This window comes from Pleurodeles waltl, chromosome 1_2 (assembly GCF_031143425.1).
Source record: "Pleurodeles waltl isolate 20211129_DDA chromosome 1_2, aPleWal1.hap1.20221129, whole genome shotgun sequence".
Taxonomy (NCBI): domain Eukaryota; kingdom Metazoa; phylum Chordata; class Amphibia; order Caudata; family Salamandridae; genus Pleurodeles; species Pleurodeles waltl.
In genome coordinates this window covers 890,586,539-890,614,331 of record NC_090437.1, presented here as the reverse complement: position 1 = coordinate 890,614,331, position 27,793 = coordinate 890,586,539, and the positions used below count along the sequence as shown (strand labels likewise).

At 42.4% G+C, this 27,793-nt stretch overlaps 1 protein-coding gene across 30 annotated transcripts in view; it reads left to right on the top strand.

Moving 5' to 3' along the window:
* SORBS2 (sorbin and SH3 domain containing 2) overlaps positions 1 to 27,793 on the top strand; it is a 673,099-nt gene that overhangs the window by 328,016 nt on the left and 317,290 nt on the right. For 22 of the 30 annotated variants that reach the window (XM_069199993.1, XM_069199974.1, XM_069200001.1 and 19 more), the window contains 2 exons: positions 13,072 to 13,118; positions 27,455 to 27,547. In XM_069199993.1, the coding sequence (XP_069056094.1) occupies positions 13,109 to 13,118; positions 27,455 to 27,547 (103 nt within the window). In that variant the 5' untranslated portion in view covers positions 13,072 to 13,108. The remainder of the gene's footprint in view (positions 1 to 13,071; positions 13,119 to 27,454; positions 27,548 to 27,793) is intronic. The other 8 variants (XM_069200010.1, XM_069199984.1, XM_069199937.1 and 5 more) reach the window with 1 other exon arrangement.

Here is a 27,793-nt window from a genome sequence, read left to right as displayed (position 1 = left end):
CTTTTACAGATAGAGCAAATCTTTAGACATACAAACCAAATATGTTGCCATGTTTCCAGGGTACATTATAGAAATGTAGACTTAATCCGAGCCTGTCCAATTGGACTCCATCTACCCCATATATTGTATTTTCATTCCTTTTGTTACTGTAATGAAGTATTGGACAGCAGCTCTACAGAGATCATCAATAAATAATTGAGCAGAGAATGCACAATGGAGACTAGGTTGTCAGTTACACAAAAGAATTAAAAGCCCCTGCTGAAGCACGTGCAAAGCATCCATTGACAAAGTCAAGAGGTATGCTTTTTCATATTTCTTTTGCTGTGTGTGAAGCATAGTTGGATGGTTTGGCAGAGAGTGCATTGCATGGCTTGGTGGGCAGTGCATGGATGTGTGGCTTTCTCTTGGGTGTCATGGTTTCTGTGCAGATTTAGGTGTATGGTTTGTGCATGTTTGACCGTATTAGTTGATATTTTTGTAGTTGTTCATTGTATTAAATGGCACCTGTACCAGTAGCAGTGGCCCCTTGTGCTGAGGTGATCCACTTAGGCCAACTACTCTGCCCATTTGCCAGATATTATTATAACATACATATGTGCTTTACGTATTACAGCATATGCCATGCCTTAATATGCTATAGACCGGTACTCACAACACATGCTAAATGTTGGCAGGACCGTTATATACACTAGCAGTCTTCTCACATGACAGGTAACAGCAGTATGTGTCCAGGTATCCGACCATGCCACATGTTAACGCTTACACATCCCATACTTGCCACCACACACAAGCAGGCACTCTCGCCCGCACATAGCCGCGCATTCTCTCATATACCTGCTGTCTTTGTTCATCCTTGTTTTTACTCTCACTCTTCTTAGTGGCAAAGCTAAAGTGAACGGCTGCAGCCTGGTCTGCTGCACAGAGGGCTTGTTTGATAAATTGTGCCAGGCATTCTTTGCAAGAAGATGCTCCCTTTAATATGGGGGCTTGCAGTGCAAACCCCATGTGTGCGACTCTGACCCAGGCACAGCCTGGGACTAGAAACATGTGTGCCCACACAAACACCAGTAACATGTGTGCCCACATTCGCACATGAAGCAAACAGACTACTTGTCTAAGCAGCCTGTAGCAAATTGCCATCTGGCACTGCCTGTGCCCAGGGCCATGCAGGAAACCAAAATCAGCCTTGGAAAACAGGTCAGTCTAGCCATGCACTCAAGGAGGCTGTGAATAAACTGAGGCCATGGGGGATTTCATGGAAGCCCACCCAGTTTTGAAAGGAGCCCTGTAGGAAGCAGCCGAAGTAGGAGAGTGTCTGAATGGCTAGTCTCGCCCTGTATGTGCCCTTTTCTAACCTTCAACTTTGGGGCTGACAAATACCTGGGTTATGTTGGCTGTCATAAACGTGCCCTCCTCCACCCCTTCTTAGTTCAAGACCTCTCCTCTTCTCGCCATTTAGGCTGAAATGCCAAATAAAAAAATTAAATATTGAATATGACATAGTAATGTCCAGGATTCTCCCAGACCTTCTCATGTTAGCACTTCAAAGCCGAAGAGGAATTGACAATAAGAAAGCGATTCTGCAGCAAAAAGCATCTGATATGTTGTTTAGTTTCTGTGGCCATGTATATTTTGAGTTGTGTTTTAACACGTTTATCCTAAACGAAAATAGAGAAGGTCAACAGTTTGCTATTTGGTGCAAGTCGCTTTGAAGTGCACTTCAAAAGAGACGAGTTTTAGTAGCTGTCCGCCGAGATCTGGGCTCTAGGCCTGACTTTCTCACTTAACTAACATGTGCGGCTCTGGGAACATCCTTTTATCTTCTATTACTTTCTTAGTAAAGAAGTTCAGAAACAAGGAGTATATTAAAAGCATGGGGATTTACTGCTTTAGAAAACACTACTTTCTGGTTTGCAGAATAGGTCGGCCTTCAACTATGTAATCGAATACTTTTTACTCCATTTACGTGTTTTATACTGTTTGCACCAAGTGCGTGGGCTTACCGCTTTTCCAAGAATCAAACATTTGCACGTTCCACGGAAACCTTCTGTAAGTGTCTGAGGCCTCAAACGTTATTAATTAAAGAAAAAAAGTCGCCAATGAATTTCCTTCTCAAATAGTGTAGAATTTGCAGGCAATTTCCTGCAATTAATAGGATAGCACAAAATATGTTAAAGAGGCACTTGAGGCGAAATAAAATAGGGCTCGGTGAATGCAGAGCAGAGTCAAAGATCAGCAGCGATTTTCACTTCAAAGAACATCTTCTCTGGCTAAATGCAGTCAACATAACCTTGAAACATAAAAAAGTCCCTTCCTAACTTGGTGCAGGTTAACCTCTCTCGAGCAATATTAAGTAGGTAATCGTTATAGGGACATGAAATTTAAAGAGGACAGTGGACCCAGCGGTGACGTCATATAAGCTGTCTGTTTGTTAATTGCCCTCGTATGTACGACAGGCGATTATCTTCCAAGAGGGCCGTTTACCAGTGCCTAGTTTGTATCCTTCAACTGAACGCCGAGTTCGGTGATAGGTGGAAATGATCCGTGGGCCGCTCCTGGAGACGCTGGAAATCATCTTGACTCCCAAAACCACGAACCCTTCTGCTGCTAAAGGGTGAAAAAAGGAGGAAGGGTCTGTGCGCCCAATCCACGCTGGAGGCTCACAATCCCTTTTCATGGGCTCACCAGCTCTGGTCCGCTTCCAAAAACTAGGTACAATGCTAAAAGCGCCGTCTCCTCGAGCAGCCCAAAGGCACGTCAGGAATGTGTGGCCTTCCAGAATAATTTGTGGCTGTTGTGCAACTTGTAACTAGCAATCAAAGACAATTCGTCAAAACAGAACAAAGTACGCTGACCTGACTGTCTGCCTTAAATGGTCTGGAGCGCATTCTCCCAGGCTGCTCCGTGGGATGCTTAGGTATGAGGAGAGAGGCAACCCCTCTGCCATACTCCACGAACTGATGTGATGCAGGGCCCGAAGAGCTTCCAGCAGGTCATTACTATGAACTCCCTGAAGTTTAGCATAACTACTGCTCTCTTCTCCTAGAATAAACAAGTTGTTTGATCAGAAATGTGATAAATGTCTCCCTAATGTCAGGACTGGTCCCTGACCCCAGAGAGCACCCAACTTTCGAAAAAGCAAAAAATGTAGATTCCAAGATCTTGTCTCACTACAAGCCATATCCAAACCCCGTTCCCCAGCAGGATCCTGGAAAAGGAAGTAAAGAAACGTCACTAAGAGCACACATAATTAAATCGTCTCCTCCACAACCATCAGTCTCTCCAGAGTCCAGTCCTTTCCAACCAACCAAAGACAAAATGTCAAGATTGGAGTGGATGACTCTTCTACCTGTCTGATACCCCACAGCATTCCCAAAGATTTCTCCCCATATGCATATGTGACAACCTAAATTTATTTTCAATTAGCCAACAGACTAAACAATATTAGCATTGTTTCGTGCTTGACTACATCCTGCACCGTGTGAACTGAACCAAAACTGTGATCATCATAGTTCGAGAAAGTGAGACCATCTACCTATCAGCTGGATGCCAGGTCTTGGGATCAGTTAGCACCTCTGCCCCTCCATTCCTCAAGACAGAACCTTGGGGATGCTTTTTAACTTCGAATTATCATTAGCTACTCAACTCAGTGCAGTGGTTAAAGGGACCAATCTCCATCTTTGTCTGCGCCACAGAGTACTCCCTTTATTCCGAGCCAGCCATCACATGGAACCTATCAGAGCCCACATCATGTCCCAAGTGGACTATTGTCATATCATTTACACTACCTCACCAGAATGTCCATTGTCAGACCACAAACATTATACAATCAGGCATTCAGAATGCCCTTTAACCTATGCAAAACCATAGCAAGCCTGCATTGAAAGTTACAGACTAGCTTATATTTGAAGGTAGGGTGAATGAAGGATCAAATACAAGATTCTTTGGTCTGTCCATGAGGCCTAAATGGAAAACTGCCCGAAACACTTGCAACTCCTAATACCAACCCAGCCGTAAACCCCCCTCTCATCCGCTGTTAACTTACTCTAATAATGATCATCCAAGAAGATGAAGTACAGGTGCAGATCATTGGGAGTACAAGGTCCAATACTGGGTAATACTCTCCTATTTCCTGAAAATTAATGTCCATTAAAGCACAGTTTTAATTTGTCAGTGTCAGTGGCACCTTGGTGAACATAATTCAGAAGTAGTAAAGTAGTGAAAGTGTCCTATTTAAGGACATTTTTTTCCTGGCAACCTGAATGAAAATGAGCAAATATTACATAGCTCTAGCAAGGTCAGTTCTGAAGCCAGTAGGCTAAAGGCATTTTATAATGCCTTTAGATGCAGGCACTTTGCACCTTTATTATCTGTCTATCAAGGAAAAGCTCCCTTGACGTAATTGTATGCAGTCAAAAGAATGTTTTTTTTATTTATTTTTATGAGATTTTTTAAAGGAACTATGCATTTTGAATACACTTGCTGCTATACAAGCTATCAGATTATAATTTTGACTGATTAGTGCCTTTGTGCAAGTTCTTGCTGTAGTGGTACGATAGAGATACTGGCTGCACGCGGAGTAAAGAGAACCCACTAAGGTGCTTCACACACGCAGAATTTTTTTAGCTAAACGAAAGGTGCATGTTTTATAGGAATTTTAATTATGCTTTTGAATTTGAATTAAAGCAGGAATCTCTTGCTACATTGTCAGATTTTCAGTTAAAAAGCTTTTTAAATTAATAAAAGCAGTCTTCGGACAACTTAATTCTAAGTTTGGACTCGAAATTTTGGTTACAAAATGGAAAATATAATGTTATTACTGCTTGGTGTCCTGTGAAGAAACCTAAAAAATATTTGACTTGAAAGCTTTATTATGGAATTTGTCGCTTTTTTATGTTGTTAATATTGAACATATCCATTTTGAAAGCCTTTATCACTAGCTAGTCAAAGACACAGGTTAAGAATAGAGAATTGTAATAATGGTATACAGCATATCAATCATGTATTATTTGTATGCACTGCACTATCAGCATCATCACCTACTGAGGCCCTTGTTTTTAATATATCATATACTCACTGTAGCTGAGGCTCACCAATTGCCTTTCTTCCCAGAGAATGAAATGATGTAAAAAAAAATGGTTTACATTTTCTTAAATGTTTTATAAATGTGTATTCAACTGTATCATATTTATGACATTTTAAAAATTATCTTATGAACCTCATTTGAGATCCAACTTTTGAATAAAGAATACTTGTTAAGAGTAACACCCTCTGTCCCTTCCTGAGAATGAAATGCAATCACATGAAAACTCCTGAAAACTGAACAATTCGTGCCTGTCTTCTAAATAGACCTTTTGGACTTGAAGTGGATTTGATCAAGGAACATCAGGTGTGTGCAAGATGCCAACAAGACTGGCCTCATAGCAGATTTCTAGTCCCAGAGATGGAAGCCAAAGCTGTAGACAAATCTTTTCCAAACATCTATCGGTAGTCCAGAAAATGTTCAGTTCCGCAGCTGGGAAGTTCTTCTGTGGTCTTTGCTTGCATTTATCTCTCCAATGGCAGTGGTCAAACAGGGCAATTTACAATGATCCTTAAATAAGACAAATGCATATTTCCATGCATTCTCTCTTACGTTCTGCGGCATTATGAATCTGCTCCTATTTTAGGGATGTCTTTTTCTGTTAAAAGCTATTGCAACAATGCAACACAGTGTACATGTACGGTCTTGACTTTCATAAAGAAAACTGTGGAGGACACCTGAAGATTTGCCAAAGGCTTGGGGTGTAGCCAGTAATTGCAAGTAGATTCTTTATTTCAACAGAGCTAGTTGCTTCTCTTTGATATGTTCTTAGGTACTGTATAGCTTTAAAATAACTGCCCCATTCATGTCCCAACCACCAAAGTAATATTGCACAAGATAGTAGCTAACCGCAGGACATGTCAAAAAAGGAATAAAAAATAAAGTGATACCATTAGCAATATAAAGTGACCAGGAGTCCTGTGGTTCCAGGATAATAATTTTGTCAACCTTGCATGGGTAAGAAAATTAAATCAAATTTATAATACACCAAATGAAGTCGTTTTCTTTTAAAAGTCTGAGCGTTCTTTCCCTTTTTTGGAAACTAGCTCAATGTTTGGCCTCATGCCTGCTCTGCATGTCCTTAGCTGACTGTGAGTTGGAATCTTGGAGGACGTGTTCCTTGCTGGGGGCACTTTCTATGCCCTTGTCTTATTAATATTCTTCAATTACACGTTTGCCTTTAGTTTTTCATATGCAGCAAAATACAGCTGTGAACTGCTGTAACTACTCTAACAAATCAACCACTCAGTATTGATTGGCTGATTAAGTTAGTATGCTTATGTGATTGCCTCAATCATAACACGAGCATTCACCTTCCTCTCAGGAACACGTTTCCTACAGTCTGCTGAGCTGCTCGCTGAAAGAGGTTTTTACTCCGTACAGTAAATATAACTATGCCCCATACGTCTGTACATATCCAGCTGAGCAGGCTATTAAGTGTTACGTTGTCTGCATTTACATAGCGAATTCCTGCCATTTGTATGCCACCAAAGCGCTTTCGGAGACTGGGATCCCATTCCATACGGTTCAGAGATATAACAGTCAATTGTTTTGGGGTTCATTTAGTTAGTGAAGTTTTCATTGTTCAGTGTTTTTTTTTTTAACATTGCTTAGTATGAAAAATAAAGCATGTTCGATACCATCAAGGATCTTTGTAGTGTACTATATGTATGGATGCATGGGCCAAAGGGTTGACCTTTATTGTGTGGCCTGGAGTTGAACATTTTGTCCTTTGCTGTCCTTAGATGGCTGATCTCTAGACTGGCACTTATAGCCGTGCAGCATTGTGTCTACGAGGCCGTGGTATGTCGAAGCTAACATCCTCAGTGGTTCTGAGATGTATGTTAAGATAGTGAGAGGGGTGTGCTGTTGAGCTGGGCTTTCTTTGACAGCTATATGGGCTTTGTTGCCGTGAGTGCTTCCTGGGGTGTCCGCAGGTTTGTCTAAGCTAAGGTGTTGTCTTCGGGTAGAGCGCGTCAGACATTCGTTTTGATCACACTGAATAATATGCATTATTGGATGGGTAATCCTTTTAGGAGTTTGAAGCTAGCTCACCTGTGACATATCGGACTTTCTTCGATATGTATGATGTGATCTGTCTAGAATAAACTGTTAGGTGACAGTGCAAAATTTCTTGCTAGTGTGTACTTCGTGCCAAGTTGTGTCCATGTGGCAGGTCTATTTAACATTTTCTACCAGATGTTCGTCTGTCATGTAGAAGAAAAATAAACACGACAAAAACTAAGCTACAAAATCTATATGTATAACCTAATAGCATTGGCGTTAAATATGTTTGTGTGTGTGTGTTTGATGTTGCTTCTAATCTACACATACTGATTTTAGAACATAATGGTTGTGTCTCTATTTTGATATTTTGTGGCACTAATTAGTTCTACTAAGTCTTGGAAAGAGTTATTAACGTTCATGTCTACAAAATGTACAATCCAAGATAAATCATATGTAACATATATAGAGCCCCAGCATAAGTCACCATACCGCTCCACTGTCAGAATGTATAGAAGAAAGTCTATAGTTCTAAAAAAAAAATACAAATTCATGCAAGATAAATGCTCCGATGACCCATGCAATTGCCTTTGTGGCATAGATGTATGGATCATGATTAAGCACCTAAACCAAACACTGCAATTTCAACACCCAAAAGCAGAGAGTAGACCTACGGTCAATGGCATAAACCAGTCTACGTACGTATTGGCCCAAGGAACTTCATGCTCCTCCAGATACTTCAAGAAAACTGAGAAACCTAGGATTAACCATAGACTTTGATTTGTTCCTGGTACCACATGCCAATGAGGTAACACAGATTCCCTTCTAAACAATGAAAACAAACGCTGTAACACATTTTCCCATTACTTGGATACCAGTAGAAATTACAGTTATTCTCACTAGTGAGCTCTCCAAGCTTGACTATACTAACAACCTATACATTGACATCCCCATAATAAACAAAATTAAACAAATCCAAAATGTAGGCAGAAGACTTCTCCTCCACTTCAACCAAACAGAACACATGATGCCTGTCCTGCAAACACTCCACTGATTTAAAATTGACTGTATAGTCAGGGGTAAAGTACTTTGCATCATTTACAGAGCCCACCAACCAAAAGGACCATTATACTTACGGATTAAAATTAAAAAATACAAACAAAATCAGACACTGTGTTCTAGGCTAGCACCACAGGTCATCATACCACCCACAATAAGATCCATAGGAGGCTCCGCTCTCTTTGTACAAGCCAGCAGGCTGTGAAAATTATTGCCCACTAAGATTTGAAGTATTGAGGAGCATTTAAAGTTCAAAAGGAAGATGAAAATATGTTTTTTCCCAAGATCATTATATCAACTACTGACCCTAGTCTAAAACCCAAAATGATAATCCTTATACTAGTAAAAGCACTCTTGAGGGCTATGGATCAGTTTTGCCCAGCACACATACCAAGAGACCAGACACAGGCATTCAACCGATATTGGGGAGATGAACTCAACATAACCTCACCATGACCTTGGGATATGGATGGAATATAAGAAGCTGTGCCCCCTGCCACTCTTCTCCTGAAGACTTGAAGCCTGCCTAATCACCATAGCCACCCACATGTCGTAAATATCGTGAACTAACTCTGACCTCCCTTGAATTTCTAACCACAAGATAGAAGACAGTTAATCTAGTCCTTCTGATCATCCCCACAGTATGACTTCCAAATAATATATTTCATCATAGCATATTATTTACTATTTCATTATCTGATCCATCATTGTCAAGTGGACAAGCATATAATGAATGAAAGGGCCTGTGGAACCTTGCTGGCAATAGATACAGGCTATATCAGTATGCTTAAATAACCACTCAATAGTAACCAAACCAGTTTGCTGAGCCCAAAGATCTGTCACAGATTGCTGGTCAGTGGGTGACTTTAACACAGTCCACCAGCAAGCCACACATAACCACATAATCTGAGCATTGACATCCTGCAGTGTCAAAAGGGATGACAGTAAGTTAGTCCATTTTGGTAAATTCCCACCCTCTCGCTATCAAGGCCTGTTTACTCTTGAGGATACATAGATCAGAGAGGAAGGCGTCAAGTGCTGGATTATGTTTACAGTTTTGACACTATTATAGTTAATGAAAATGTAATCTCAAGCCACATCATTTGTCAAAGAACATAAAGCATGGGATATAAGCCAGAGGGTGGCATGTTCGAGTCGGTTTGATGCAGTTCGTTAGGGTGCACTCAATAAGCTTACTGCAAACTAGATGCATTTCCATCTTGGTGGCAGCTGATGCTGATGCATGGAGAAAGAGAAACGGTTTGGAGCAGGAATGAGTGCTGAAGCAGAAATTGAGAGGGATGCATTGAAGGGGAATCAGTTGAGGAGAGACAAAGATATAGGCTAGTAAAATTGAGGCAGGCACGTGGCTAGACACAGAAAGGGATGCTAAACAGAATCAGGTAAGAATGCAGAAGCTGGGTGCATAAGGACTCAGATAATATATGGAATGTGAGTGAGGCATGTGATAAGGGTTTGCAGGTTGTCTCTTCAGTGACGTTTCACTTTTGATTCAACATGTTTGAATGCACGACGTGCTGTAATTGGCTGTGCTCAGTGGAACTGACCTGCTCCGAATGTGACACAACCACTTAGCATAAAGTTAGATAAACCAATATGTTATTGCAAGTATTGCTTGTGGCTTATCCACGATTGCTGAGTATGATAACGAAAGGCAGAAGGCATATGCAATAGACAATTGTCTCACCATTAAGCCATCTATTGAGTTGGTATTTTCACTTGAGCAGAATACATGTATCCGTCAAAATATACTTGATCATACTACATTTTTCATGAGATTTTCTGGTGAGTTATACATTCCCAACTGCTAGAATGTTCATAGTAGTCATCAGAACATAACACTAGAAAACACATTCAAAAATACACATTCTGTTTTTTCATAACCATTATAATTATTTAACCTTGTCCTGTCTTGTCTTCAGCCTCTAACCTTATATTTGAAAGTATAATTTACGCTCTTTGGTTGCAAGTTTTGCACACTTGCCCTTTTCACATGTAGTCTCCCTTGCTGGCTAGACATTCGTGATATTCCTTTCTATTGCCACTGCTTCATCAGTTGTCCTTCTCACACATCTAACCAGTTGTGTCAATTCAGCCTTAATACAGTCAATACAGCCTTACCATCAACCCCTTCTGCGCCCACTCAGGCTCCACGGTGCCCTCTTCCACACGATCCTGAGAGAGGAAGTGAAATGAGTGGAACTTTGAACCTAGGCACCATTGTGAACTGCTGGCCAAATCCTTTTTTCATCAAATGTTATGCAGGATCTCATAAGACAATTATTACATTGCTGTTGAGTGGGAAGGAATTCATGCAAACAGGCACATGTAGTGTTTCTTTTGTATGTTGTATACCATCATATTCATGGCATTTTAATAGTAAGATGAATATGAGGGTAAAATTCAGGAGGGCAACAGAGCATTTTGCCCCCGATAGGTAAAGCAATAAAACAGAGTACTTAACTTACATGAGCCAAAGATGTTCGGCAAGACAAATGAATGAAGGCAGCTGAAAATACAGTCAGCCACTAAAGTAAATAATAATAAAAGATTAATGTTTGCAGTTTCTTGCTGAACTAGATGAGGCATAGAAGGATATTGATTATAGACGTGTGTTCCAAGTGCTCTGGCTGCAGAAGAGAAAGCTTTTCTTAGAACTATTTTATTTTTGTATCTTGGGGTGTTTAAGGGCTTAGCGGCTCTTGCTGTGCCAGCCAGAAGGTGAGAATAAGAGCTTGTCCTTTAAGCAGAATGGGTGGTGAAAGATGGGAAGGGCTGCAGAGTGTAGAATGTCTGTTAGGAGTGCAAGATGCATGTAGGGTAGACCATAAAGCCTATGGAGAATGGGATTTCCTTATTTGTGGGATGGCACCAGAGGTTTTACTTCTGACTGCAAACCAGAGTATTAGAGGGATGCAATGTTGCAGCGCTCTAATTGGTAAAACTGTAGTCTCTCTAGTTTGGAGGCACTGAGCCAAATTTGCAAAGGTAGGTTACACTTTAGAGCAAGTTTACACTGTTGAGTGAGTTTACTACTTTTGGATATTCACAAACTCCAATTTTGTAGTAGCATACACTTTTGTTGTACGTTCAACATTACACAGGGCCAATCACTGGCACTCCAACACCTTCATATAAAATATAATAAAGGTAGAGACTTACTACAAAAGTGTAAGTTACTACAAAAGTGTAGTTCCCACAAAAGTGCAGTTTGTGACAACCAAAAAGCAGCAAACATACTCAAAAGTTAAGGCACTGCAAAAGTGCAGTTTTTGAATAGCACTGGAATACATTTTGTAGTACTACTGTAGGCAATGTTGATCTCTGGCTCTTCATGCTGTACGAAAAATGATTCTGTTTTCTTTGGTTTCAGTTTTTGGAAAGCAAAGCATGTTTAGTGTTCTGTTCTGGAAAGTAATTGTCTAAAAATAAATTGTTAGGTCCTTCTACGGCTAAGGCATCTCTAGCCACTTAGATTGTGAGAATGCAGAGCTTTGATGTTTTGAGCACCTACGCCAAAATCGATACCTGATTTCATATTTCTAGAATTTCGTGAAGGTATTGCAGCAGCACTTATACATGTATAGGCTTTGGCTACCAATAATTAAGAGTATATTTTGCAGAACTCAGCTACTGGTGGCCTGGGAAGACTAGGGAATGAGACACGATGCTCTTATCTCAGCCTCAGCGAATTGTCTTCAAGGTTGTATCTGCAGAAGGAAGAATGCTCTCTTTTGCTAATGTTAGCTGTTGTACCAGAAAGGACTTGTTACACGTTTATTGCTTGAGAACCAAACTGTTGGGTACATTTCCATTGCTGAAGGAGGGTATATCTATGTGTACTTATAGTTTGTGTGTTAGACATTGCTGGAGTCACTCGGTTTGAGATGTCATTCAGCTCAATAAAACTTTATTCTGAAGAAAGAATCCCTCTCTATTGATGTAGTTAAGAATAACACACTGATAATATCATCCCTGGGTGATGCCTTCAGGCAGAATGATGATTCACCTGAATATTGATGGATCCAAAATTCTTGCCCACACTGTATGGAAACAAGGAATAACATAGATGATAAACCTGGATTTGGTGTTCTTACTCTATGGCGTAGATGGGAAATACGAAGTGGCTCTTCAGTGGGATCTAAGGGCTTTCATAATGACAGGATAAACGATGTGAAGTTCCAGATTTTCAAACATAAATGTACATTTTCATGTTTTTTATGCTGAGAGTGATAATAACGAAGTTTGACATTTCCTGCACTACAAGCATAAGTTTCTACTTTCATAACAGCTCGATGGACAGAGTGTGAAATGTTTTGTCAGTCAGTAGAAAAGTCCACCAAAATAAGATCAGGTTTTTTGTTGTCCTGAGCATCACAGTATATCTTTAATTGTTATTGCATTTGCTTCTGCATTATTACTCTTCTCTGAGACTTGTAGGGTGTGAGTGCAAGCATCATTTCTACAGTATCGTACAGCAATGGAGTCACCATTCTTTGTCTTTCAATAAGGGAATGTGTACCATATGGACTACGTCCCCCATCCTAACACTGTTTAGGCTATCCCTGAGGGATTCCCTCAGAATTAGGATACGGGCAGGAGGAGTGGGCATACTGATGCCATGGAAGCACCCTCTTTGAGCATCAGTGAATCCATGCAAACATTCAGAGTAAGGCACACTAGCGTGTCTTGATTATAGAGATGAATGGCTGCCGGCAGGACATGTGGTGCATCCATAATGGTAGGGGATGTATCTGCATATAACAGGCGACATGTGGCATTCCAATGTCCGAATTTGTCACGTTAGTGAGGATCTATGACATAACATGGAAGAGGTTTGCTTTCTGAATACATGCAAGTTTATTATGCATTTTTATAATATTTATTTTTGTTGTCTTTTGCAGGACTGAAGAGATTCCGCTTACATTTTCCAGCTTCAGAATGAATACAGGTATGTTACATTGGAGAAGATTAATGTATTTGGGGTCATGCTACCTCTGAAGAGGAACTGAACTAACCTGGAGTACATTGAAGCTTTATGTGTCCACGGTAACTCAGTTTCATGCATCAGGGAATAGAAAAGATGTGACAAGAGCCTGCTTCATCGCTTGTGACTCTTTTGACATGATGCTTTTTTCCCTTTTCTTTCTTGGTGCTTCCTTGCAGTAACGAAAATTTGTAAGATGTTATTGTTCATTGCAGATGTCACACTTGTACTGGGCACTGGCATTGGTGCCTACTGTTCATTTGGACCCCAATGTAGTGTTGACTGATCCCAAAACTACAATTTCAGAATGATTTCTAGCTGAAAACATGTTAAATAACTTTGATGTATTTCCCTAAAAATTGTACCTAAGACTTGCAGTGGGATGTTTCATATTGACAAGTGAGCTGATAGAGACTGCTTGGATGCACAATCAATTCTCCATAATGTGACCGGAAGGATACACAAGCAAATTTGAATCCATGATAGGTTGAGCAATGTTTTTTGTTTCCTGCAGGCAAGATTATACATGGAAGGAGGGGGCAAAAATCATTGAAAAACGGTATTCCCTAACCATCTAAATATACTAATAGTTAATTCTTTAAAGTGGAAAACCACATTTTGAGTGCAAAAATTAGTCTTTTGATACAAAAGCTTGCCACAGTGTGGAAAGTAAGTCTCCTTATTGTAGACTTGAGTTAGTTCTGCAACTTCAACAATGGTAGATAGGCCATAGCGGGTGTTTAATAAAATACCGACCACAGTGTACTGTGTCAGTGTTTCAAACGTCCAACTAGGCCTGGCTTAGACGGATAATCAACACTACTGCTGTGCGAAACATTGCCTTTTTGGTGGTAGGGATAGGGGAGGGGTGTCAATGAACTCACGTTTGAAAAACAAAACAGTAAAATATCTTTAAAATAAATATTGAAGATAGAAGGAGAGCCATTTATGGACATTTTCCTTTTGAAAAACACAATGGAAAGCGGAACAAAACAAAAATAATAATCAGGTAAACATATTTAACCAAAGCATGAGGAAGGCCATAAAGTCGTTTGTATTACCAGTTACATGAGGGTGAGGGTGCCTTCATGAAAGGCTTTCAATAGCCTCCAAAGCACAGTATCTGCTATCTGTGTCTTAAAAACCTCAAACGGGATTTGGGCATGGTAATTAGGAGAGTTAATTATAATAATATTTTTGCCAGACTGTCATTCATCTCCGTTTTGTTGCATTTATATTTTGACAGTGCTCTTAGTGGCATGTTGTCTTAATTAAACAAAAGGCGTGTCAATGAAAAGGCTTTAAGTAATATTGTTCACCTAGAAAAAAATCCGTTTGTCATTTTACAGTATCCTTCCTCTTGGCGTAGCTAACTTCTAGATTCTCCCGAGACTGCCAGCCACATCTGCTGGAGAAAGTGGCTGATGAATAATTAAACCTTTTGTGTTTTCACAAATTAAAAGATGGATCCAAAGCAACCATCCAATCAATTATTTCCGGATAATTTCATGTGAGTGGATGCCTAACACCTCAACAACAACTGTCTGTCATGATGGCCTTTAGGCCTTTCACACATTTTGATTTCAGTGACAATGACAAAAATGATGCAGGCCTTTTGCTCTAACACAATTCAGACGTTCAGCAGAAGCTGCAGCTTCTGAAAGCAAAAGCACAAGTGGAGTATGATGGTGCGTAAGTCTGCACACAGCAGTGACACAAAATTATTATTACAACATAGCATCAACAAGGCAACGTCAAGTTAACACGGTCCCATAGGGATCCACACAGCAGAGCTGCCCACAGGCAATTGTGTCCAATAAATGTGATATTGCAGTGAGCGGTCCTGGGTGGCTTTGCCATGGGCAATGGTAATTCTGAGGCGTGATGCTGTGACCTATGGGAGAGAGAGAGAAAAGAAAACTAGGGACAGAGAGGAGGGATACGGATTGGCTGGTGAGATAAATAATGCGTTTATAGCACCCACGTGGCTCTCCCCTTACAGTTAGCAAGTGCTCTTTAAACATAAGAGTTGCCACATACAGCAGCAGGTTTAATGTACTACTATAGTAAACAGATGATAGGCGGAATAAATATGGTCCCTAAGCAATCTGCTGTCTATGGAACTCAATATATTACATTCCACAAAAGTCTGCCCTACTACCTAGGACCAATTGTACATCAGAACATCAAGAACAGGAAGTATAAGTTTACTATTCTTTGCTCCACATGTACGTGCCTGGTGGACATGTATCATACATATGTGTAGAATTAAGTATTGTAAACCTATACTCTCTTATATATAAATAACTTCATAATATTTTGTCAGTAAATATTCTGGATGCGATACATTGGTAGCATGATAATTGAAACGTGATATTCAGGCATTATACCCCGAGACTGGTGAGAGATGGTAGGGTCCATAAGACTGTTCCAGATGGTGCAGGATAGGCATGGAACACACACAACAGTCATGTGGAGTTTCATCTCTCACTTGTATGAGTCATTTTGTTATCTGCCTTAGGACATCTTGGGTATTTTGCGCTGTGCCACAATGCCAATGCCATCTGTTTCCACTGCTCTGTGCAACAGAGAAAGCTGTGCTCTACAGGGTTGAATGGCGGTGTCTTGCAAGACCCTAATACTGTCTATGTGATTCTTCATTGAGACATATTTTGGGAATTAACGTGAATGATTGGAAATAATGGTCATAGACCTCTGTCAGAGGTGCATTATGGAATGGTTAAGTTATGAATTTAGAAAGTGAAACAATAAGACTGTGTACTTAGATAACACCAACTGAGATTCAAATTTGCGACCTTCATATTTCAGATTGACTATAACCTACTAAACTCTTCAGTAAGTTCGGGTAATGTATCAGATTTGAACTTTGATAACCTAGTGAATGCCCTTTTGTGCAAGTAACAGGGATCTTTTAAAAACACTAGATTATTAGACATGGTTATTAATTAAAAAGCCTGTTCACTAGAGAAGCCGTGTTCTTATATAAAAGATTCGGGAATGTTAGAGATATGGTAATAGCACCAAACTCCCCATTACAGGAACATTCAGACTTTCTAACCACGCAAATTGTGGCCACCTGTCTATGTCTGAACTCTGTACTCTTCACTAATGTCATGGAAGTAGTCCACGGTGCAACAATCAGAAAAAAAATAAAACAAAGAATTCACCTTATGTGATTCTGAAAATTGTATGCATCTGAATGTCAATGAAATGTAAGAAAAGGAGAAACAAGATTCACAAAACATAAAAGTATCATCAGAGGGAAGAACCCAAAGGCTCCAATTCAATATCGTTGGATGGAAAGTAAGAACAACTTCAATCAACTTCAATTCCTGATTTTGGAAGTGTTACAACCACCTGAGAGAGGTAGGCAACTTTGATAGACTTCTGTCACAAGATGAATGCTTCTGGATTAAAAGAATAGACACCTTGCACTCAAAATAGCTTAATACTAGCTTGAAAAGAAATGTTTTTGTGATGCCTTCCAGAATATGTTATGTAATGCTGTTTAAACCAGACACAACAGATATTGACAGATGCACTTATTTAACAGATGTATTTGTGCGCTTGCAGGCACTCGTGTAGATGCCAGGTGAGGAACAGTGACACTCTTGTTTTCCCACAGTTATTTTTCAGTCATTTAGGTCAAAAGTATGTAGTGAGATGAGCTGCAAATGACAGACGATTTGTAAATATACCAATCATTATGCTATTTTTATAATTCAAAAAGGCTAAGCTAGGTAAAGAAAAACTATTTTGTACATTTTTTAATGTTAACAGTAAATTCTTCTGATGCATTTTCTTGAAAAGCAATGGAAGGTCCTTTTTGGCTCAATAGGAAGGACAGCTAGATCCAAAATATAATTAGTGTTCACCTTCATGAAATTGAGTTAGACAAGCATAATTTATAGTAGTTATGTATAAGATGCAGAAAACCAGCTCTAGAATATTCACATTCACCATAGCCTCATGTTCATGGGTTTATCTGCACATATTGTTACTCATTTCAGGTTGGGTAGCTGAATGGAGCATAATGCTGGCTGGGCCAGAAACACAGACTACTGTAGTTCAAGGAGGGGAAGTATGCCGAAGCTCCAGCGCAGCCAAGCACCATTGTGTTAGTGTTGTTTAACCATGAGCAATGTAAGAACTAGTGCTTATCAGCTTCCTCCCTCATAGACATTCAAGAGTGTGTAATTACTCTGGTATGTCTAAGTTTCAGTCCCCTTATTACTACCAGGGCACAGACCACAATCCTATCCTTAATTATAATAGGGACGCCTCTTTGTGGAAGAGGGAGACAACAGCTGCTGGGGACTCAGTAGGCATGAAGAGAGGAGGATACCCCATTGTGGTTTAGTTTTCCTTTAAATCCATTTAAATGGATGCGTGTTTAAGATGGCACCCATATAAGAGCGTCCTGCAGGAGCTCCGCCGCCCCACATGGATTTATTGCGGACCTGGGCGTGGCTGGAGCTTTCCCAGACTGGAGAACAGAGGGGCACCCTTCCCAGCGCCTGTTGCTGAGCCTGAGCTATCTGTGCCACGGCTGGAGCAGAACGAAGGGGCGGCCTATGAGGAGGTGGATATGCAGCTCCTAAGAGGGCAGCTGCTGTGGGCCTGATGGCGAGCGGCCTGTAGCGGCTCCATGGAGCCTGATCAGGAGGTGCGCGGCCCTCAGGACGTGGCGGAGAGACACCAGCGAGGGCCCATAAGTCACGGATGTGGCAGAGCATGGGAAGGGTTGTCCCAGGCTGCTGATAGGTGGGAGGTGAGGGTGACAGTCAGAGTGGCTGCTGACACCGCCTGGGAGGCATGAGAGGGCCCAGAGGCCCAGGCTGACACATAGTTAGCGGAGTGAGCTGGGGTGTGCATGAGCTGTGCATGTGAAACAGTGGAGACCCACAGGGAGGAGAGACTTACTCAGCGAGGCCTGGCAGGGAGGAGCTGAAAGGAGACCCCGAGTGACGGGACACGAGAACAGCAACACACGAGGGATGTTTTGGGGGTGAGTGCCATTGCCTGGCCTGGACGGAGTACTACTACCACCCGCTAAGAAGGGAAGCTATCAAGTGCAGCATGTGGAACCAGAGCCTCCGACCAGGGGGACGAGGGAACCAGTGAAGGTAACGGTAAGTGGTGGAGGCCTTGACCCCCAGAACACATCCGCTATGACGGGGAGGCAGCGGTAAGGGCAGCAGCATTAATGGGGCACAGACGTTGGGAGTGCTAAACAACAGCCCACAGATAAGCGATGAGGGGGAGACTGACCCAGAATAGAACCGGCTGCTATCCAATACTGTATACCTTAGACACAATGGCCCCCCAGGCATGGAGATGGCGCCCCAACGCAGTACAAAAAATGATGGCCCCCTTAAGGATCTCTTTGCTAAAACCCCGGCGAAGAAAGTAGACCCGCACAAAGATAATTCCACTACCACGGGAGACACGGAGGAGGAGGTGACACCAGTCACACATGCCTTCTTGGAGCAACTATTTGGAATACTCAGGGACGACTTTGCCACACTTAAACAAGAAATAGCAAAGAGGTGAAGGACTTGAGGAGAGATATGGGCGACTTCGGCCAGAGAGTAGAATCACTGGAACAAACACATGAGTCCAGTGAGGAGGAACTGGATGCCCATCGCCGAGAGCTGCTCGAGCTGCGGCACAAGAACTTAGCTATGCAATATCAACTGGAAGTTTTGGAAAACAGATCTCGATGCTCTAACATCCGCATTAAAGGGGTCCCCTCGTAGGCAATACCTGGGGGCTTAGAGGAATTTGTGATCTGGCTTTTCCGCCATGTGGCTGAAGAACTCATAGAACAAGACATAACTTTGGAATGCATTCACAGGGCGGGGCAACATGCGCGTTCCTTGGGCCAACCACAGGACATTCTTACCTGTATGCACTATTATATACAAAAGGAAATAATATTTGCTGCTATTAAAGATAAATCCACCATACACTTTGAGGGCTTCAGGATAGGGCTCTATCAAGACCTCTCTATAAGGGCGTTACAGCGCCGCCGGGCCCTCCGGCAACTGACAGATTTTCTCTGTGAGAAGGGGATCCGATATAGATGGGGACATCCCCTCTGCATCCAATTTGTCTGGAACAAAGAAATCCAGAGCATCCGGACCTTGGCAGAGACTCAAACCCTTTTGGACATGCCCTTTTTTTTCTGAGGAATCCGTGTCCCAGCCTGCAGGACAATAATAGGACCCCACTGGAATGAGGAGATGACGCATGCCGTGAGTGGGGAAAGGGAAACTACGCAAACCTACGGAGACCGAGAGCCACAAAGAAAGGGCAGCACTTCTGCGACAACTTCAATTTCAAGGACATGTCTCGAATACAGTGATCAGTGAGTTCTTGGAATTCCCAAGCTGTTCCTCCGAGTATTGATGATGCCACAACCGCATATGGAGGAGATGCTGCCCCTCCAGCCGGTGCCGTCACTCGGTCACTGTGGCTGGCACTATTGGCAGCAGAGCTCCTACTTCCTGGGAACTAGAGTGATATATGGTGACTTTTTCATTCCGTAATTTGGAGCCTACGAGTTTGGCTAATGATGTTCCCAGGTGGCAAACAACTTAGTTCACTTGTTCTTTGTTTGACTCTTTTCCCTTCCCCCTTGACGACTATATAGCACTAATATGCATGATAGGCGACACTGTAGAGGCTCTTTGGCCATACACAAGTTTGGAGGCCTCCTCCAACTCATTCTTACTACAACATAATGGTCCACATACTCATTCGTAATGTCGGGGGTCTTAATTCCCCGACGAAGTGTTGGCCCTCCTCTCCCAGATCAGGGAGGCCAAATGTGACATCTGCTTTATTTAAGGAACACACTTAGTAAGGGCTGACTGGAAAAGACTGCAGTCATGCTGGTCTGACCACAAATACTTCTTGTCAGGGCTGGGGAAGAAAGCAGGAGTAGCAATACTGTTGGCAAAGCACTTTCCGCTGAAGGTGACAAAGATCCACACAGAAATACCAGGCATACTCCTAGCTCTATGTATTGATCTGCGAGGGTATAGATTTACAGTAGCCAATGTCTACGGCCCAAATGAATGTCAGGAAATGTTTCTTCATAATGCATTAGGCCGAGTGCATGACTCTCCAGATCCGGATATTTTATTGGGTGGGGCCTTTAATATTGTCCATGATGCACAGCTGGACCAATCTGTGCAGAGCTGGGCAGACTGGGGCACTATCCCCAACCTTTAGGGACTGGCTGGCTGAGGGGGCCTGCCAAACATCTGGCAACAGATGTATCCAGCACAGAGGGACTATTCCTTCTTTTCAGCAGTGCACCAGACGTATGCATGTCTGGACTTCCTTTTAACGTCATAACGCGTCACTAAGGCAATATCTGTAGTAAACATTGGGGTGGCTGACCACTCTGATCACTCCCCTATTACCTTGAGGTTTACACCCCCCACCAGTTCATCGCCTACACAAACATGGCGCCTCAATAATAAGCTACTCACATATGATAAAACACCTGTCGAAATCAAATCGACCATAGAATCATTCCTAGCCATAAATGACACACCTAGTATAACTGCTACACTACTTTGGGAGACCTTGAAATCAGTTTTGAGGGGGCAATTCATAGCTATTGCAGCACGTCTCAATTCAGATAGGCGTTCTAAATACACACAATTGGAATCTGACTACCCATAAAACCACGGGCTCCCTGGCAATAAGGCGGCAACTGAACGCAGCCCGTAAGCAGTTGAGGGCACTTGACATGGGAAGGGAGGAATATGCTTTGCTGTGGCCAAAGCAAAAATACTGTGTGGGAGGAAACAAAGCAGGTCGTTCACTGGTGATAGCGCAAGGGGTGACTGAGCTGCTGTCACCTGACAGCACGATTCTTCAACCGGACGAACAGATAGCTGCAGAATGTGCTGATTTCTACACTACCCTTTACTCGGTGGAAGAGATTACTGGTCCCAGCATAGAGGCCTTTCTAGATGAGGTCCCTCTAGCTAGTATTTCACCAGCAAGTGGTAGGTGCCTGGACAAGGACATCACCCCGGCTGAGGTACTGATGGCCACACAACATCTTAAGCCTGGTAAGGCCCCGGGACACGACTGTTTCGGGCAGAGTTCTATGTAGCTTTCGGGACACTCCTGACCCCCTCGTACTGGCATGCTTATATAATGAGCTTATCGTCACAGACTCTCTTGCCCTTACTATGCAGTTGGCAGTGATCACAGTTATGCCTAAGGAGGGAAAGGATCCCAGGCATTGCTCCTCCTACTGCCCCATATCCCTCTTAATGGTGGATGCTATTTTTTTTACCGGTATCTTAGCTAATAGGCTGGCCCCCTTTATGCAAGGCCTGGTGAATCCTGACCAGACCGGATTTATACCCAAAAGGTGCTGAAGCGACAATATCAAGCAACTATGCCACCTATTGGGCAAGACGCACCAGACTCTCAGTCCTACGCTTCTCCTGTCCATCGATGCAGAGAAGCCGTTCGACCGGGTTCACTGGTCATTTCTTGAGGCAGCACTGGTGCATTATGGGCTGGGGACCCGCTTCTGACAATGGATTCAGTGCAGTTACGTGTCTCCCAAGGGGATGCTACGCATAAATGGCCTTTTATCCCATCCCTTCTCCATAACTAGGGACACCAGGCAGGGATGTCCTCTCTCGCCCTTACTGTTTGCGTTATACATGGAGCCAATGGCTGAACGCATCCGCCAGAATCTGCAAATCCCTAGTATCAAAATGTGCGGTAGATCACATAAGATCGTTCTCTTTGCGGATGATGTCTTGCTCTATTTAACAACACCGCAAATGTCCCTGTCGGCGGTCCTGAAGGAACTGTTAGCATTCGGAGCAGTCTCTGGATTTAAGACTAACTTACAAAAATCATTCATTTTGAACTTAAATATCCCTGTGGCAGAGGTAGACTCTCTAAGTCAGCCTTTCCATTTACTTGGCCAACACAGGCAGTGAAGTACCTGTGATTGCAGATCCTAGCTGCTCCATTACTAACGGCGGCCTCAAATTATGCGGCGGTCACGACGACGGTGTGATTGGATATGTCCAGATGGAAGGGCTATGGCCTCTCTTGGTTAGGCCATTTGGCGGTGGTCAAGATGACGTTACTGCCCAAAATACTTTACGTTATGAAAACATTGCCACTACTCCCACCTCCCCCCCCCCGGAGGTCTGAGCTAGGATGCAAAATCTGATATGGGAATTCCTGTGGGATGGAAACAAGGTGCGAATGGCAAAGGCGCAGGCCTGTTTGCCCCAGATGCAGGGTGGACTGGGGGTACCACACCTGATAAACTAGTACCGCGCAACACAACTGCGCTATGTGGTGGAGTGGTCCCACCAGACCACAGAGAAACACTGGTGTTTTATTGATCAGGCAGTAGCCGGGATCCATAAATAGAAAATACCTTGGCTGCCGAAGGGCCACCGCCCGCCGGGGGTTTATGTTTCACCTATGTTGTGGGCTACGCTGGGTGTGTGGGACAAGGTTCAAACACAGAAAGGTTTGGCCACTCCTATCACCCCCAAACACCAATCATAGGAAACCCCAGATTGCCCCATGAGTTGGCTGATCCGACCTATGATGTGTGGCAGGAGGCCAACTGTAAGTGAATCTGTGACCTCTATGATGCCGATGGTCTGATGGACTTCTCCCAACTTCAGGCATCCTATGGTCTGCCGTGTGCGGCCTGCCGGCAGTACTTGGCAGTCAGACCCTGGGTGTCCCTCCCCTAAGTCCTCCTGCATGCTGGTAGACCTCTTACCTTGTTTGAGAGGTGGCTCCTTACTCACACCTAAGACAAAACATCTATGCTTTCTTTAACATCAGCAACATTACCCAGAACGCCCCCGAGAGGTAGATAGGAGGCTGAGTGTGAGCGAACATTTACAGACAAGGAATGGCGAGACGTCTTGCATCGCGCTTGTGTTTTCGGCACGTAATACAACCAGTAAGGTTGCGACCCCCACAGGGAGACAGACCACATAACATAAAGGCTGGATATAGCTGAATGGTTGGCAACTTAACAGACGGGCCTTTCTTTTCCTGACATGGTCCTTCTTTGCCCTGATTGTTTTGATAGTCGTCACTGTGCCTTACTCAGTTACTTCTCCCAATCTTTGTTGATGTGGTTCTTCAGTGTATTGCATGTTACCGATCTTCTGCCACTGGCCTTTGGATGTAGTTGGGATATGCTGTGTATGTTGTTGTTATACATATAACAATAAAATAGATCTTAAACCATAAATCCATTTAAATAAGGTAGGATAATGAAACACTGGTACATTTACATAATTACATAGAAATACAGGGTTTATGATATACGGGTAGCCTCTTCTTTGAAACGTGGACAAAGTGGAAAAATGGGACAGTCACTGTAAAAGGAGGAATTATGATGAACCAGTCTTCAAAATTGTGGTAATTTTACCATCCTGTCACTTTAATGTAAGAGTAAGGTAAGGGCTTAATGATAATTTTGCTTAACGATATGTACACAAGGCTTTCATGATACAACAAGTGCATTGGACTGGTTGACCTGGAGACTAGGATTTCTTTTTGTTTCTTTTCTGTTTTGAGGTTGTGCCATGTAAAATATCAGCCTCCGAGGAAGCTCATACTCAAGTGTACTGTTTGAGCCATATTACATTTGGGTGGTTATATTAATGTAAAAATTAAATATATGTGAATGGATTGAATTCTTAAATTGAATTTTGCATGATTATTAGATAGAAGAAACATGAATAAAAATGAATGCATTAAAATACACAGAAGAGAGCATGCTTGAGATGTGTTTAACATTATATTAGATGATATTGGGAGCTCCATTGAAGACAATGGAATACTCAATGCCTCCAATGGCCCGTAGAAGCCCAGAGCTACAACATTCCTATGTTGGTCTCAGACGTTGGTGTGAAAAAGATCTCACAGAGCCAAGAGATTTTCAATCCCCCACGAGGGGATTGAAATCTTCTTGGGTTCCGTGAGGCCTTTGTTTTATTTATTAGAACACTCTGCCCTCAAGTGGCGAGTTATTCTAATAGTGTCATAGCCCTCCATAGCTGGGCTATAGAGGCATTCAATTCCCGACTCCCTTGTTAAAGGCCTTGCCTTCAGCTCAGGCCTTTAACACTGGCGTGGGTCTTTAATGACTGGTATAGCCCCCTACAGCGGGCTATCATGCTATAAAAGAGTACTTGGAGGTACTGAAAATATAATAATACTAAACCTTTCTCACTGCCTAACTGAATCAGGGGAAGATACCCGGACCTCTGGGTTGTTCATTGCCAGAATACCAATTTATTGCACCAAAAAAAGACAAAAGTGCATGTAACAAGAATTCTGCTAGGGGCTTTTGTAATTTAAGAGCCCTAAGTTTTTACCCATGTCCTGGTCTTTATTTACATATACATTTCAAGAGATTTGAGTAGTAGCAGGTATTACATTCTGCCGTATTGTGTGGTGGACTGATGGGTGGAGTTATTCCACCACGACTCACACCAGTAACCCTGGAGTTGCAAACAGATCTCTGCATCAAACACATTAATACCATAGATATGCGTGTCTAATGAATCAAGAACATCAACAACATCCACTTAAATCCATCTTTTGCCTAGGTCAAGCATCTCATTTTGCATATCTATATGTGTACTACAGTACGGAGGTGCCTCATAGTATTTAGAGGATTCCAATTCATGTTCACATAAGATGTGAGAAAAATATAATGCTAATGCAGTGTACTCCCACCCTGCATACATTTACGGCTGCTGACAAGCATTTGCAATGGATTCTCAGTCTTACACCTGAAAAATTGTCTTATTCAATGCATGTCCAAATATTATGCATTTTCACAGAGGAATGTGAAAAATATTTTTTTTTAAAGGGAAAATATTTCTGCTCCTCTAACCATGCGGGTGCACGTTTCATCACAATTATGTTTAATAACACAGGTATATGTCGGAAATGTATGTATATGTTCTGAATCTCTGAGCATTTTATATATGGCTGGGAAAATAATTGCAAATCTCTGCTGTGAATAGACTTTGGGCTGTGCATCAGGAGGTTCACAACTTTTTGTGGATTGGACTCACCAGCGGCAATGCATGACTTAGTCCAACCAATCAGTGCCCCAGTGGACGCATATTTCAGTAACGTCATACTGTGGTAGTGCATTCTGTAGCAACAGATTAGTCATTGATCTGTGCACTTCAATACCCAAGTTGCTCAATTTATTAAAGGTTCCTCAAAGAATAAGTCGCAAGCGCTCTAACCTCGATGAGTTCTTATAACTATTTAAAGGTGAAGAGAGACACAAGAGACTTTAGTTCTAATGGTGTAGCATGACCGCCTAAGCTACTGGAGGTCACCATGATAGTAAAGCAAGTGTTGTGTAAAGCTATTTTTACACATAGGTGTTGCCACTAGTCTCATGTGTTCTTTTAAGATTTTTTGAGGAATTGTAGCGGAGGAAAAAACTCCAAATTAGACCTTCCAGATACCCCTGCAAGTAGGAGGAGAGGCAGACCATCGACAGCACTGGGGTGTACTCAAGGGACAGCATCTGTGGCAACGTCACTACAACAGCTGAGGGAAACAATGGTGGTAGTCAGTGGCAGCTGCCATTGAACAGGGGTGGCGGGCAGGACAGAGCACAAAGGAATGGGGAGGAGAACATTTAAAAAAAAAAAGACACCTTCGAGGGGAAACGCGTTCGTCTCCCCTCCGTCCTCTTTCCAGCTGCACAGGCTCCCAGCCAATCAGCCAATCACAACGCTGCTGACAGCCTGCTTCGCCACTCAGACTGGGAATGGGAGCCTGAGCATGTTCTCTACCTAGCTGTGCTATACAGCCGGGTAGAGAACATGCAAAATGCACATGTGTTTTTACCTGGCCCAAGACGGCCAGCCAAACAGACATGCGCACTTTGTGTACACATAGCCCTCCTCTGGCCCCCTCCCTCCAGCCCAGCCCCACCCTACAAGGAAAAATAAAATGATAATAACATAGTGTACATTATTATCATTTTCTTTTTTCTTTTTAGGAAACCCAGTGGGCGAGGCTTTCCGCCTTAGCGGAGGAGTCACCCCTGGGGGTAGCGTCATAGCCAAAAAAACAACGCTCAGAAGCTGGTCAGGGATTTTAGTCTATACCCACCCTGCGTTGAATGTCTTCGTGACCATCCTTGAAATTTGGTAGGAATATCTTTTTTTTTTTAACTCTGCAATAGCGTGAGATGTACATTTTCTGTAATTGTTGTTCCCTTTTCTCAGTAAATGTGATTATTCAGCATAGCAAATGCTGCTGGTGTAAAACTCACTGCATCGTGTTTTTATTTTTCCATTTGGGAATATGTGCTACATGTAATGTTTTGTATTGTCAAGAAAAGATCGAGCAATGTCTCACTACCTCGTATGTGCTGCTCCTGACCCCTATGTTTTATATGCTGTGCTCAATTATACCCAGTGCTTGAAATGGAAAAATTGAAGTGCAGGTACTCTGTACCTGAGTACCTGCTTGTTTCTGAGAAATGCCAGTACTCTCTAATTAGAAGTATTACGTTTTTCATGAGAAGTGCAAGTACTCTCCTACACAAAATAATAAAGTGCAGGTACTCAGTACCGGACAGTTCCGGCTCATTTAAAGCACTGATTATATCTGCAGGAACTTTCAAAGCACAACAAATCTTTTATTGTTTTCACTACCTGGTTCTTGTGCACGTCGAGGGCTAAGTAAGGAAATACTTCATTTAATGTAGCATATTTAAGGTAGATAAGAGCAATCACTTTGTTGAAATGATTTACATAATGACATTTATTTCAGTCTGACTTGGGCAGAACTATTGCCTTTGCTGTACTGACCATCCTGCACTGCCAGGTTGGCGGTATTAGCAATCCCCCACTGCTGCCCGCAGGTCTGCTGACTTGGTGCTGATTAATATTCAACCATTTTGGCTATAGATGTACATCTGGCCCTGCTGTCCTCCTAAGGTCGGTTACATGCCCCCTGGCACTTTCCTACATTCATAGGTGTTTATGCAGATCTCACTAAGTTTTGGAAAGTCTATCATGTTCAACAATCGCACACTGTCAGCATCTGCAAAAGCTGAAATGTCTGCCTAAGTTCCTAACGGCATGTCTTTTGTCTTTTTTTTTTTGTGTGCGTATGACGTTGGCTTATTCTTCCTGCGCCATGATGTTGCATGTGCTTGCCCATTGGGTCTCGGACCGTGTCACCCCATTCCCTGCTTCCAGACAGCGGCGGCTCTGCTCACAAACGCGCTGCAATGTCTGTCACATTAACCGCTGTGAAGAGAGTGCAGAGTTCTCCAAACCTTTACGCTGCAGGTACACGTACTAACTGATTGATTGTTACACCTGAATGGCTTTATCTAACACATGGCACGTTGCTGCTCATTGGCTCCTTCAGATCCTTCGCATGCTGAATATAGAGTGTTGCTGTGGCTACCAAGACAGAGGATGTGAACTTTACTAAATGTGCATTATATGTTTGATAGAAAATGATGCTTAGATCATACAAATGTTTTATTTATATATATACAAGTTATTACATTTATGATCAATCAATTAATT